A 12,831-nucleotide genomic window follows, 5' to 3' on the forward strand; every position below is an offset into this window, starting at 1 on the left:
CTCACTCCTTCCCCCTAATGGCAAGCCCAGGGGACCATATTTATCACCAGCAAGTGATTTGATGATTTGATGACTGCCCCCGTCCCTAGCCCAGATGGATGCTCCAGGCTTCTTCAGCCTGTTGCTGGATTTATTGAACCAGCATTTAACTAGAAGTCTTTCAAACGCACAACTTGAACACCTGGAGGTGTCACTTTGAACCAGGAACACTGGGCAGGTAGGCAGGGAGACAGTCACCCACACAACCACACAGGAGTGAGGGACAGGAAAGGCCCCACTGGGAGGCCACGACCTGGAGCTGCAGTTACCATCCCCATGGTGAGGAAGTTTGAGTCTGGAGCCCAGACTCCCAAACCCAGCAGTTTTATACCTAGGTATTTCTTCCTTCCCTGTGACTGTCCCTCAAACACACAGGGTGACTTCTTGAGGAAGGAAAGGGGGCTAGAGGCACAGAGGCTGAACGGGAGCGGCGGGGGTTATGGCAGGAAGAGCGTCTTTTTGTTGGCACCCCTCTCTGCTTAGACTGGGCCAAGCTTCTCTTCCAACAGCGCTGGTTCTGCTCAGACGATGCACGTCCAGCGCGCGCCAAGCCAGGCCAGGTGCCTCGCGCTGGCCTTCAGACCTCACCGGCGGGCCTCCCGGCATGAGGGCCGAGCCCGCCGCCGTCGGGGAAGATGGCGAGTGGGAGGGAGAAGAATTCCGGCCCCTGGAGCCAGGGAAGTTTTCGGCTGGAGGCGGAGCCTGCAGAGACCCGCCGGGCGCCCCCTGTCCGTCCCGCTGCTCACAGGGCGGCTCCGCGCCAGCCAATCAGGGCGGCCTGGCCGGGCGTTGCCCCAGCAACCGAGGATAAAAGAGCCGCGCTCTGCAGGTCCCGCACACTTCTGGTTCTGATACAGACTCAGAAAGAATCCACCATGGTGCTGTCTTCTGACGACAAGGCCAACATCAAGGCTGCCTGGAGCAAGGTTGGCGGCCATGGTGCCGAGTATGGCGCGGAGGCCCTAGAGAGGTGAGGATCCCCCGCTTCCCCTGCCAACATCCAGCAGTCCGACGCCGCCGTACAGCCCAGCAGGCAACCCTAAGCGTCCTCGCTCCAGGCTGTCCCCACCCCTGCTCACTTACCGTTTCTCCCCGCAGGATGTTCCACAGCTTCCCCACCACCAAGACCTACTTCCCGCACTTTGACTTAAGCCACGGCTCCGCCCAGATCAAGGTCCATGGGAAAAAAGTGGCGGAAGCGCTGACCAACGCCTCGAACCACCTAGACGACCTGTATTCTGCCCTGTCCGACCTGAGTGACCTGCACGCCCACAAGCTGCGTGTGGACCCGGTCAACTTCAAGGTGCGTGCTGGGGTCAGGCCGGGAGGGAAGTGGGGCGCAGAAGGAACTCAGGCTCCACAGGTTCCACATGGTGCACGAATTCGGGTGTGGTCTCTACCGCTGTTGACCGACCCTTCTCCTCTCCGCAGCTCCTGAGCCACTCTCTGCTGGTGACCCTGGCCAACCACCACCCGAATGAATTCACCCCTTCGATCCACGCCTCCCTGGACAAGTTCTTTGCCGCTGTGGGCACCGTGCTGACTTCCAAATACCGTTAAGATGGAACCTCGACGGCCCCGCCCACTGCCCGCCGGGCCTTCCGGACCGACCCTTGTCCCCTCCTCGCACCTGCATCTCTTGGTCTTTGAATAAAGTCTGAGTGGGCAGAGCCTGTCTGTGCCTGGGTTCTCTGTGTCCATCAAGGTGCTTGGGATGGGAGCGGGTGCCGTCTTGGTGACACATCCCTTACCTCTCATCAATGACCTGTCTGCAGCAAGAGAAGGCAGGAAAAGACAGGAAAGGGAGAGGTGGCAGGAGTGAAAAGGGACGTGGCAGGCAAGAAAACATAGCCAATCCTCCGACTCGGATTGAATGGGCAACCTGAAGTGCTTTACTGGTTTCATTCCTTCTTTGGGCATTTTATTCTAGGACGCCAAAAATTTAACAGTAACTAGCTGCAGCAATGAATTCTCCCCCAACTTTGCATTTTCTCACGTAGCACACACTTGTGCTAAGAATTGACCCAGCTATCCCAGGGCTCCTTCCTCAGAGTAGAACTGAATCTTCCTGCCACTCCCACCAGTGTCCCTAAAACCCCTCAAATGCAGTGCGCAGTCCAAATGAGACCTGGGAGGAGCAGTGCAATGTCAGCCCCAGACAATTTGAGAAGGTGTCAAAAGCAGATGCTCTCTCTTTGAATACTGACACCCTGAACCATGGAGGTCTGAAGACTCAATTGTCAGGCCCAGTCCAGCACCCACCCTCAGCTGGTGCCCCTCTCCCAGTAGAGGGGCAGTAGAGAGGACATCGGAGCCAGGGAGGAATGACAGAATCGCCCCAAAAGTGCCTTCTTAAAGAGAAACGCCCGCATCCTGGCCATCAGAGGGAGTACCCAGGCTGGGCAGCTATTCATTACCAGCTCTCCACAGAGAACAATGACATTTTCCCTGGGTCCAACAGTCATCCCTGGAGAAACCCTGTGGCCCTCTGTCTCAGTTGTGATGCCATTAGCACCACCTGTGATGAAGTGTGAGCTCTGGTAAGAGGCTGTCTTTGTTATTCTACTAGGGAAAACTGGGGCTTCCTTTGGCTGAAGGTGGAAAAATAGCCAATGGATATCCATAGATGAGTGTGTAAACAAGCTATGGCTCGTACACAGCCTTAAAACAGACTGCAGTTCCTTTTTTTTTTTTTTGCATGTAATAGTTGTGACATTTACATATGTCCTTACAATATATATATATTAATTAGATTCACTCCCTCCATTATTCTTCCTCATTGTCCTTCCCCTATGGAGTGCAGTTCTTATAGAATGTGGCTGAACCTTGAAAACATCTCGCTGAGTGGAAGAAGCCAGTGAGCAAAGGCCACATGTTGTAGTCCATGTGTGTGAAAGATCCACATCAATGAATCCATACCAGGGAGAAAAGGGTCTGGGAGTAGAGAGTGGTTGCACAGCCATGCGAATGTACTAAATATCACAGCTCATACACTCTGTTTTTAGGAAAGGAGTTTGTTTTAAAATTGTTTTATTATTATTTATTTATTTTTATTATTGTTGTGTTGGGGATACATTGTTCTAGGGAAGAAGTTTATAAAGAAAAGGATAAGCCGGTCCCCGGTGGCTCACACCAGTAATTCTAGCTATTCAGGAAGCAGAGATCATGGAGGATTGCAGATTGCAGCCAGTCCCGGGCAAATAGTTTGTGAAACCCTATCTCGAAAAACTCATCACAAAAAATTGCTGGTGGAGTGGCTCAAGTAGTAGAGCACCAGTGTGAGACCCTGAGTTCAAACTCCAGTGTCTCCAAGAGAAGGACAAAGATAAAGCTTCCACCAGAGACAGGGAGTGGTCCCAAACGGGTGCCCATCATACACTTTTAAGATGAATAAAATGGCAATTTACGTCATGTGAATTTTAAGAAAGTTTTTGAGGTTTCTTTCCTTCTTTCTTTTCTTTCTTTCTTTCTTTCTTTCTTTTTTCTTTTTTTGTGGTTCTGAGGTGTAAACTCAGGACCTCACGTTTGCTAGGTAAGTGCTTTACCACTTGAGCCACGCCCCCAACCCCTAAAAATGTTTAGTGTGGTTCCTGGCATGGATTAAGTGCTACCTAGACATTTGCTACGATTATTGGGATGCATCCTAAATGCTCCATAACTGTTCATTGTCTGGAAAGAAACATCTGCCTGGAGTCAGGCACCTTATATGTCTTCTTACAAGACCCTAAGAAGGAGCAATTTTTATCCTGATTTTATCCAAGAAATGAGCCAACATACTCAGGGAGGTGTCCTGTTAGACTCTGAGGCAGAATATACCCACTGCCCAAATACATGCTAACATTAAGTGCTATTGTCTATAGGAGAAACACTTAAAATATGGGTGTTTGGGGTACAAGGAGACCCAGAGGGTCGCAGGCGGGAGCTGACCACAGAGAGCTGACTCCTGCCTCGCGCTACAGCAAAGGGGCTGCGGAGCGCGCGGCGGCGCCCCCTGGTGTCCGCGGGCCCTTGGCGCAAGGGCGCGGGCCCGAGGCAGGAGCTCAGGGATGGCGCTGTCCTCCGCGGACCGGGAGATGGTGCGCGCGCTGTGGAAGAAGCTGGGCGACAACGTCGGTGTCTATGTGACCGAGGCCTTGGAGAGGTGCGGACAGAGCTGGGTGCCCTCCGCAGGACTCGCGTCCCCTGCTTGGCCAGGCTGGACGTACCCAACCAACCTTCCTCCCGCAGGACCTTCCTGGCCTTCCCCTCCACCAAGACCTACTTCCCGCACTTGGATCTGAGCCGCGGCTCCGTCCAGGTCAAAGACCACGGCCAGAAGGTGGGCGACGCGCTGACCCTCGCCGTCCACAACCTTGACAACCTGCCTGGCGCCCTGTCTGCCCTGAGCGACCTGCATGCGCACCAACTGCGGGTGGACCCTGTCAACTTCCAGGTAAGGCAACGGGCCAACTGGACCCTCAGTCGCCGGGGAGGGGGTCCCATTAGGGCAGGGTGCAGATGACCGACGGATGACCCCGACGCTGGGACAACCTCCTCTCCCCGCAGCTCCTGGGCCACTGTCTGCTGGTGACCCTCGCCCGGAACTACCCAGGAGACTTCAGTCCCGCCATGCAGGCCTCGCTGGACAAGTTTCTGAGCCTCGTGACCTCAGCGCTGGCCTCCAGGCATCTCTGAATTGGAGGTGGGTGCTCGCGGGGCCCCCAATCAGCCACTCCGCGAGGACCTGCTTTGAGTAAAATCTCCCAGGGCCGTGTCCTGCGTGCATGTGTCCTTTGACGCTGGTGCGGGGTAAGGCACCGCCCTTCAGATCCTCCATGCCAGGGCCAGGGCCCAGGAGAGCTGCATCAGGGAGAATTCAGGCTGCTCTGACTCGGGTGGGTCTGGGTCATCAGGTTAGGAATTCATGTGGGAGGTTTGGTGGCACTGGTTGCACCTGTGACCGTTCTGGAGGGTAACAGGTAGAGAGGGGTCATGGGTGGCCACAGGCAGCAGGACTGCTGGAGGATCCTTGGTCTCCCCAGGGCTGGTCCTGGGTCCACTCCAGTGTCCTTTCAGATACAGGTGGGCTGGGCCTGGCCCCACGGAAAGGTCCATCATCTGATTGGAGCATAGGATGGGGTACAGGGCTGTGAGTGCTGGTAGATGTGGGAAGAGGGTGTCAGGACAAAAATGGCACAGCCTCTGAGAAAACCAGAGACAGCACACCCTCCCGGCACATACTGGACTTGCAGACAATGGGGATGGCAGGTATCAGGAGGCTTGTGGTAAAAGCCAAGTGGCTCCAGCCATGTGCCCAGTCATGTAGATGGAGGAAGAGGCCAGGGCACCACCAACCTTGCCATCATCTGACATCACCAGAGAGAAAAGTAGAGCCTTTTATTTTTTCTGCATAAAATCAATCATGGTCACTGCATAAAATTGAGACAACTACTCCACTCACTGTCCCTTTCTCTGTATCTCAGGTCCAGAAACAGTTCCCACACATCCATTATTCCTTCAATTCCCTCTGGCAAACCGTGTCCTATATGAACAAGTAGAGGAAACCAAATTCCTACCTTGGGGCCCACTTGTGACACACACACAACACACATGGACAGAAACAGGTCTAACCAGACAGGAGGCATTCCTTTACAGTCCTTCAGGTCCTGGTAGGCACCCTTAGATATCTTCCCTAGAAATGATATCCTCAAAGTGACAGAGGAACAGTGGACAAACACACACCACAAAAGGAAAACATTCTTTAGGTATGTGATGTTACTTATATGTGTCAATCTCACTGGCTAAGGGATGCCCACGCGGCTGGTAAAGCATTGTGTCTGGGGTCTGCGAGGGGCTTTACAGAAGAGAAGTATTGGAATCAGTAGATGGAGTGATGCTCACTCTGCATAAAATTTTGGGCACCAACCATCCACAGAGAGCAGAAAAGAAGGTGCAGAAAGGACACATCTATTCTCTGCCCAAGCTGGAAAGTCCACCTGCCTTGCACTGGAGTGCTCCTGGTTCTTGGAACTTCAAACTAGAACCAGGGCTTAGATCACCACACTACCGCCAGGCCTCCCAGGTCTCCAGCTTGCAGAAGGCAGATCTTAGGACTTCTGGCTTCTCCTCCCCTGCTGCCTCCCCTGCTGTTCCTGACAGCAAGAAAGGCCCTGTCCAGATGCTGAAGTCCAGGCTCTGTGCTGGAATTTTGAACTACCCTTCCAGGCTCTGCTACCCTAAGCATTTCACCAGGACCCCTGGGCCCAGCCCCACAGGGAGCCAGCACTAGCTACAGATTTGGGAACATGGTAAGACGGTGCTCACCACTTTTTTTCAGGTCATGGGTGTCTGTGAACAGCTGAGGAGTTCCTTCCCCTCTCTACCATCTTCTTTTCTCTCCCTAACATCCAACCCATTTTTGCTTAAATGTAGAAAAACACTTAAGAAGTAGGCTGAAATCTACCCTTGCTATCACACATGCACACATACAAGCTTTCCAAGTAGAAAATCAAGTCCCTCTACCACATCCTCCATCCCTCAGAAGAACCAAAGTGAGGTTTCAGACTGAGCCCATCAGTGCCTTCTGTGTTGAGGGACCACAGCCCCACTACTGCTTCATCACTTTTCTGTCTTTTCTTTTTGTTTTTCCTTGGTGATGGTGGTGTTGGAATTCAGAGTTTGAACTCAGGGCCTCGGTCTTGGTAGTCAGGTGCTTGGAGCTCTATCACTTGAGCCAAGTAACCAACTTCCTTTATTATTATATTATTATTATAGTTATTGGTGGGACTGGGGTTTGAGCTCAAGCCTTCATGCTTGCAAAACAGGTACTCTACTGCTTCAGCCACACTTCCCATCCATTTTGTTCTGGTTAATTTTGGAAATGGGTTCTTATGAACTGTTTGCCTGGGCTGTTCTTGAACCTTGATCCTCCCTATCTGAGCCTCCCAAGTAGCTAGGATTACATACATGAGCCACCAGTGCCCAGCTTTCTTTCTTTTTTCTTTTTCTTCAGATATGGTCTACCTAGATTGCCCAAACTGACCTTGAACTCCAGGACTCAAGAGATTCTCCTGCCTCAGACTTCCAAGTAGCTGAGAATACAGGAGCTCACCGCCAATCTTGCTTCATTTCATAGGTTTATTGATAATTTCTACACGTTTTCTGGAATGATCTTTGTCAGTTATTCACATAAATCATTTGTCCTTTTCTTCCTTTGTCATTTTTCTGGTTTGCTTTTTCAAGTGCTCAAAATTAAAGCCAGGGGCCTTGTTACTGGATTTTTTTTTCTTCTTTTTTTTGGTGTTACCAGGGGTTGAACTCAGGGTAAGCACTCTACTGCTTGAGCCATGCCTCCAGTTTATTTTGTTATGGATATTTTGGAGATGGGTCTTGTAAATTATTTGCCCAGCCTGACTTCAAACCACAATCCTCCCAACCTCTGCCTCCCAATTAGCTAGGATTACAGATGACATCCACTAGGTTCCCAGACTATTTGTTTTTTTTTTAAGCATGTATTAGTTGCACAGGGGGGTTGCATTGTGACATTTACATATGTGTGTACAATGTGCCTTAATTAGATTCACTCCTTCCATCATCCTCCCTGATCTCCCTGCCCTCTCCTTAGAACAATTCAACAAGTTTCCTTGTTATATTTTCATACACATATACAAAGCAAGTGGACCATATTCACCCTCTCTGTTTACCCTCCCCATTCCCACTGGTACCCAACCGGGACAAGACCTGTTTTACCTTTCTATACTTCATTGTTTACGTGCATATTGATTTTTTTTTTTGGCAGCACTGGGATTTAAACTCATACTTGCTAGGCAGGCACTCTTACTACTTGAGTCATTCTCCCAGCTCTTTTTTGTGAGTTTTTTTTTTTCAGGATAGGGTCTCCAGAACTGTTTGCCTGGGCTGGCTTCCAACAGTGATGCTCCTGATCTCTGATCTCCACCCCCTCCTTTTTTTTTTTGAGACCCTGTCTGATCACAACTGCCTCCCAGCCCTTTTTCTTATCTATATTAGGGAACTCTTATGCACATTAAGAATGCAAGTCAAGTCAAGCACAGTGGCCCCCAAGTCTGTAATCCAAGCTACTAAAGAAGGCTAGGATTGGGGTCTGTGGCCTGCTCATGAAAGCACCAGACACCAAGTGAAAACAAACTAAAAGCAAAAGGACTGGTTCATGGCTCAAGGGGTAGAGCACTTGCATAGCAAGCAGGAAGCCCTGAGTTCAATATCCAGAGCCTTACCCAAAAAAGTTCATCTTTCCAGTACAGTGATGCACCTGTACTCCTATTTACCCAGGAAGCTTGAGGCAGGATTTGGACGCCAACTTCAGCAACACAGTCTGAGGGAGGGGAAGGGGCGGGAGGGGGGAGGGAAACTATTTGCCATGGGCTGCCTTCCAACTGCAATATTCCTGATCTCAGCCTTCTGATAGCTAGGATTACCCATGTAAGACACATTCACCCATTTTCTTTTTAATGGTACTGGTTATTGAAGTCAGGACCTTGTGCTCCTTTCCTCCCTGTGGTGAGTAGAATCAAATCTTTCCCCATCACCCCCACCAGTGTCCCAAAAGCCGCCCAAATGCAGAGCATAATTGAGACCTGGGGTGAGCAGAACAATGTCAGTCCCGTTTCTGGAGGTGCCTCCCAGGATGCTCACTCTTTGCACACTGAAACCCTGGACCATCAAGGTCGTCTGAAGACCTTTGACCTGGTCCAGCACCTGCTTACCACCCAGAGCTGGTGCCCCTATCCCAATAGGAGAGTAGAGGACACCCAGAGTCAGGGCGGCATGGTCAAATCCTAGGGCCTCCTCTCTGCAGAGAATAACTCAGGTCCTGGGCCATCAGAGGGAGGCCCAGTGTTCGGCATTGGCAGCAGTCCAGTCCCAGGCCTTCATAGAGAACAATGTCTTTTCTTCCTATGCCCAGTGTCATTCCTGCAAACTCTGTAGCAGGTGTCAGATGTGATGTCATTAGCACCACCTGTGACTAAGAGGCCTTCCTTGTTATTCTAGGGAAAGCTGAGGCCTCAGCTAAAGGTGGAAAAGCACTTACTGGACATCCATGGATGAATGTACCTCATACACAAAAGGGAGTATTCAGCCATAAAACAATGCAGTTCTTAGAGAATGTGGCTGAACCTTGAAAACATCTTTTGTCAGTATTGGGGTTTGGACTCAGGGCCTCATGCTTGCTAGGCAGGCATACTACTGCTTGAGCCACTCCACCAGCCCTTTATTACTTTCAAGACAGGATCTCACAATTTGCAGGGGCTGCCTTTGAACCTTGATCCTCCTGATCTCTTCCTCCTGAGTAGTTAGGATTACAGGAGTGAGCCACAACTGCCTGGTTTTGAAAATATCTTCCTGAGTAGAATAAGTCCATGACCAAAGGAGACAGAAAGCAGGTTCATGGTTGTGTGTGTTGGTGAGGTTAAGTTTGGGAAGTTACTAACAGATTGGAGTCTGTGAGGATGAAAAAGTTGTGGAAGTAGATGGTAGTGAGGGGTGCACAACGCTGTGAATGTACTAAATGTCACAGAACCATACACTTTCAAGATGACTAAAATGGTCACTTGTTACGTGACTTTTAAGAATCTGTAAAGTTTATTTTTTGTGGTTCTGAGGTCTAACCTCTAGACCTCCCTCATACTTGCTAAGTAAGTGCTTTAACACTTGAGCCATGCCCCCAGCCCCTAAAAACATTTAGTGTGGTACCTGGCATAGATTAAGTGCTACCTAGACATTTGCTGTGATTACTGAGATACATCCTGAGTGCTTCATAACCGTTCATTGTCTGCAAAGGACCATCTACTTGGAGCCTGGTACCTCATATGTGTTATTTATGTCATTCTCACAAGACATGAAAAGGAGCAACTGTCATCCTGATTTTCTTCAATAAATGAGACAACATATTTAGGGAGGTGTCCAATTAGACTAGAGACAGAATATACCCACTGTCTCAAAACATGCTGAAGTACAGTATTCTCTAATAATGCATACTCCACACTATTTTATCTGAACACTTAAAAATGTGCATCTTTGGAGTCCAGAAAAACTCAGAGGGTTTTAGATGACTCTGGAGACCTGCATTCACTGACCCCTGTAGACAGAGGGACCTCTGGCAAGAAGTACAGCCAGAGAACAAAGCCGAGGCAGAAGCAGGGGGATGGCCATCACCAGCGGGCTGGGCAGCAATGTCAGCATCTACTTACCTGAGGCCTTGGACAGGTGTGGACAGAACTGGGTGCCTTTGGGCCCGTCTGTCAAAGGCCCAGGACCCCAACTGCTCAGGCCAACCTTCCTCCCACAGGGTCTTCCTTGCTTTTCCCTCCACTAAAACCTGAAAGGGTCCCGCATGTCCATTACTTCAGTTCCCTCTTGAAAAACTGTATCCTGTGCAAACATGTAGAGGAAACCAGAAGGCCCCAACTCAGGCTCCATGCATGACACACCATACAGGAGTGGAAACAGGTCTAACAAGACAGGAAGCATTCCTGTTCAGCCCTTCAGGTCCTAGTCGGCACAGGTAGTTATCGTTCCTAAGAAATGACATCCGAACAGTAGACAGAGCACACCGCTTCTGCAGTGCATACTAAAATTGGAATACAGAGATTAGCATGGCCCCTGTGCAAGAATGACTTAAAAATTTGAAGTGTTCCATATTTAAAAAAAATTAAGAGAAAACATTTTTTGAGTGTGTAGTTAATTTTATTTGTGGGCCTCACTGGGCTAAGGGAAACCCACGTGGCTGGTAAAGTGCTGTCTCTGAAGTGTCTGAGGGGGTTTCCAGATGAGAAACACTGTAGTAGACTGATGACCATCACCCTGCCTAAAATTTTGGGCACTATCCAACCACAGGGGAGAACAGAAGATGCAGGAAGGACATAGCTGTTCTCTGCCTGAGCTGAACATCCACTTGCTTTCTACCAGAGTGCTCTTGGTTCTTGAGCCTTCCAATCAGAACTGGCAATTTAGAACACTGGGCTCCCCTAGTTCCTGGCCCATCATCCCCTTTGAACTAGACCTACACCACCAGCTTTCCTGGGTCTTTCCTAGCTTGCAGATGGCAGATACTACATGTGCCATGGCACAAGTGGATGTCTCTGAATTATGAGTTTTGAGTCTGGAGAAGTTTTTAACTAATACCAGAATAGCTGTCTACCTGCTACAGCCTAGAACCTGTAACCTCAGCTTTATTCTCTGCCTCTACCCTACCCCCTCAGGACTCAGGATTACACACCACAGACCCAGTGGTTTTTGAACCACATGCTTGCAAATCAGGTACTGTACCACTTGATCCACACCTCCAGTCCAATTTTGCTATGGTTATTTTGGAGTTGGGGGCAGGGTTGCGGTTGTGAATTATTTGCTCAGACTGGCCTCGAATCATAATCCTCCTAATCTCAACCTCCCAAGTAGCTAGGACTACAGGCTTGAGCCACTGGTACCCAGCAAACTGGGACTTTTTCTTTTCTCTTTGGTGACAATGGGGTTTGAACTCCGAGTCTCACACTTGCTAGGAATACCCTGTGCCACCTGAGTCCTCTACCAGTCTTTTTGTACTGGGTATTTCTGAGATATGGTCTCATGAATTGTTTACCTGGGCTGGCTTTGAACTGCAGTCCTCCTGATCTGTGTCCTGAGTAGCTAGGATTACAGGTGTGAGCCACCAGCACCCAGCTAAACCAGGGTTTCTTACCACCACCTGACTATTCCCACAGGGGAACAGCCCCTGCATGGGATGCAAAAAAAAGTGGCTCCAGTTCCACCCCTGCCCAACAAGCTCAACAACGAGGCAACCTAACAAGGATAGCCGTTTTCCTTATCTTTTCTGGATGACAGTGGAAAGTTTTCCCACTGGGAGCAGAGTATGTTCTGGGATGGATGACTGTTTTGACCCAACTTGGGATGTAGAGGAAGTATAGTGAGATCCTCCTGATGCTGCGGATTCCATTCCAGTGTAGGGACAACTCCTCAGACCTACACCTCCCAATAATGTGCTCTCAGGACTCACAGGCACTGCTGTGAAATGCTAAGACTCACTTCCCACACTGGATGAAAAAGGTACAAACACGGGTTCCCTGCATCAGACTGAGAGGACTTGGAGCAGGTGGCTTATGGGATGGGGAGGAGGGTAGGAAGGAAAAGTCATCGGAGGGTGCCATTAAGGCTGCCCTGGGGGCTGCGCTTAGTCAGGACTACCTGAGAAGCACCCAAGGACCCACGGAATTGTGCCTTGAAATTGAGGCAGTGGAAGCACCAACCCCACGCCCTGGGAGGACACTGGTCCAGAGCCAGACACTGCAGCCTAAGGCAGCCTTGTCCCCCAGGTGAAATCAGAGGGTACAAAGTGAGGGTATGAGTGTCACAGATCACACTGAGCACTACCCATAGTAAGCCCTGTTCCCTGGCAAAACAAAGCAAAACGCAGCCGTTTGTCCACACACAGGTATTTATGTCTAAACAGAGTACAGGCTGCCCAGGAACACTCCTGGCCTGGGTGGCCACAGCCACTATCACGATGCCAGCTTAGGAACAGGGAGCTCAGGAAGAGCCTCTCTCTAGGAAGACCAGGAGAGCACTAAGGTGGACCTAAATCCTGTTTCTAGGTCCAGGGGCTAGTGTGGAAACCTACACGGCATGTGAGTACAGTACAGTGCCAGGCCCAAGTGGATCTCATAGCAGTGTTTCTTCCCACTCCTCTCCCATGAAGACAGACGGCCAGGGAAGACCTGTGTCAAAGGCCAGCATCTCCCTGCATGTCTTTCTCCAGGGGACAAACTGGGGCAGGGGAGC

General features: G+C 50.2%; 2 protein-coding genes and 1 pseudogene across 3 annotated transcripts; all 3 read left to right on the plus strand.

Annotated features, from left to right (window-relative positions):
* Nucleotides 1-850: 850 nt before the first annotated feature.
* LOC109694758 (hemoglobin subunit alpha) lies at nucleotides 851-1,709 on the plus strand. Its single transcript, XM_020176905.2, has 3 exons — nucleotides 851-1,009; nucleotides 1,138-1,342; nucleotides 1,471-1,709. Exons 1-3 carry the CDS (start codon nucleotides 915-917, stop codon nucleotides 1,597-1,599), a joined length of 429 nt encoding a protein of 142 aa, XP_020032494.1. The 5' UTR covers nucleotides 851-914; the 3' UTR covers nucleotides 1,600-1,709.
* Nucleotides 1,710-2,162: 453 nt separating this feature from the next.
* Hbq1 (hemoglobin subunit theta 1) lies at nucleotides 2,163-7,225 on the plus strand. 2 transcript variants are annotated; one of them, XM_020176918.2, is made up of 4 exons: nucleotides 2,163-2,579; nucleotides 4,267-4,471; nucleotides 4,585-4,720; nucleotides 7,031-7,225. In XM_020176918.2, the coding sequence occupies exons 1-3, from the start codon at nucleotides 2,476-2,478 to the stop codon at nucleotides 4,711-4,713; spliced, it is 438 nt and encodes a 145-aa protein (XP_020032507.2). In that variant the 5' UTR covers nucleotides 2,163-2,475; the 3' UTR covers nucleotides 4,714-4,720; nucleotides 7,031-7,225. The 2 variants fall into 2 exon arrangements, with proteins under 2 accessions (XP_020032507.2, XP_020032519.2); XM_020176930.2 differs by lacking the exon at nucleotides 2,163-2,579 and adding an exon at nucleotides 4,045-4,180.
* A 3,383-nt stretch (nucleotides 7,226-10,608) lies between these two features.
* Nucleotides 10,609-10,702, plus strand: LOC141418675 (U6 spliceosomal RNA; annotated as a pseudogene).
* The last annotated feature ends 2,129 nt before the right edge of the window (nucleotides 10,703-12,831 follow it).

The sequence above is a fragment of the Castor canadensis genome, chromosome 17, assembly GCF_047511655.1.
Source record: "Castor canadensis chromosome 17, mCasCan1.hap1v2, whole genome shotgun sequence".
NCBI classification, from domain to species: Eukaryota; Metazoa; Chordata; class Mammalia; order Rodentia; family Castoridae; genus Castor; species Castor canadensis.

What these genes read in the sequence shown, in the direction of transcription:
- LOC109694758 (XM_020176905.2), top strand. Translation starts at nt 915, where the DNA reads ATGGTGCTGTCTTCTGACGACAAGGCCAACATCAAGGCTGCCTGGAGC. An exon ending in GGCGCGGAGGCCCTAGAGAG is followed by an intron (nt 1,010 to 1,137) that starts GTGAGGATCCCC and finishes TTCTCCCCGCAG; the next exon opens with GATGTTCCACAGCTTCCCCA. An exon ending in TGGACCCGGTCAACTTCAAG is followed by an intron (nt 1,343 to 1,470) that starts GTGCGTGCTGGG and finishes TCCTCTCCGCAG; the next exon opens with CTCCTGAGCCACTCTCTGCT.
- Hbq1 (XM_020176918.2), top strand. Translation starts at nt 2,476, where the DNA reads ATGACATTTTCCCTGGGTCCAACAGTCATCCCTGGAGAAACCCTGTGG. An exon ending in GTGATGAAGTGTGAGCTCTG is followed by an intron (nt 2,580 to 4,266) that starts GTAAGAGGCTGT and finishes TTCCTCCCGCAG; the next exon opens with GACCTTCCTGGCCTTCCCCT. An exon ending in TGGACCCTGTCAACTTCCAG is followed by an intron (nt 4,472 to 4,584) that starts GTAAGGCAACGG and finishes CTCTCCCCGCAG; the next exon opens with CTCCTGGGCCACTGTCTGCT.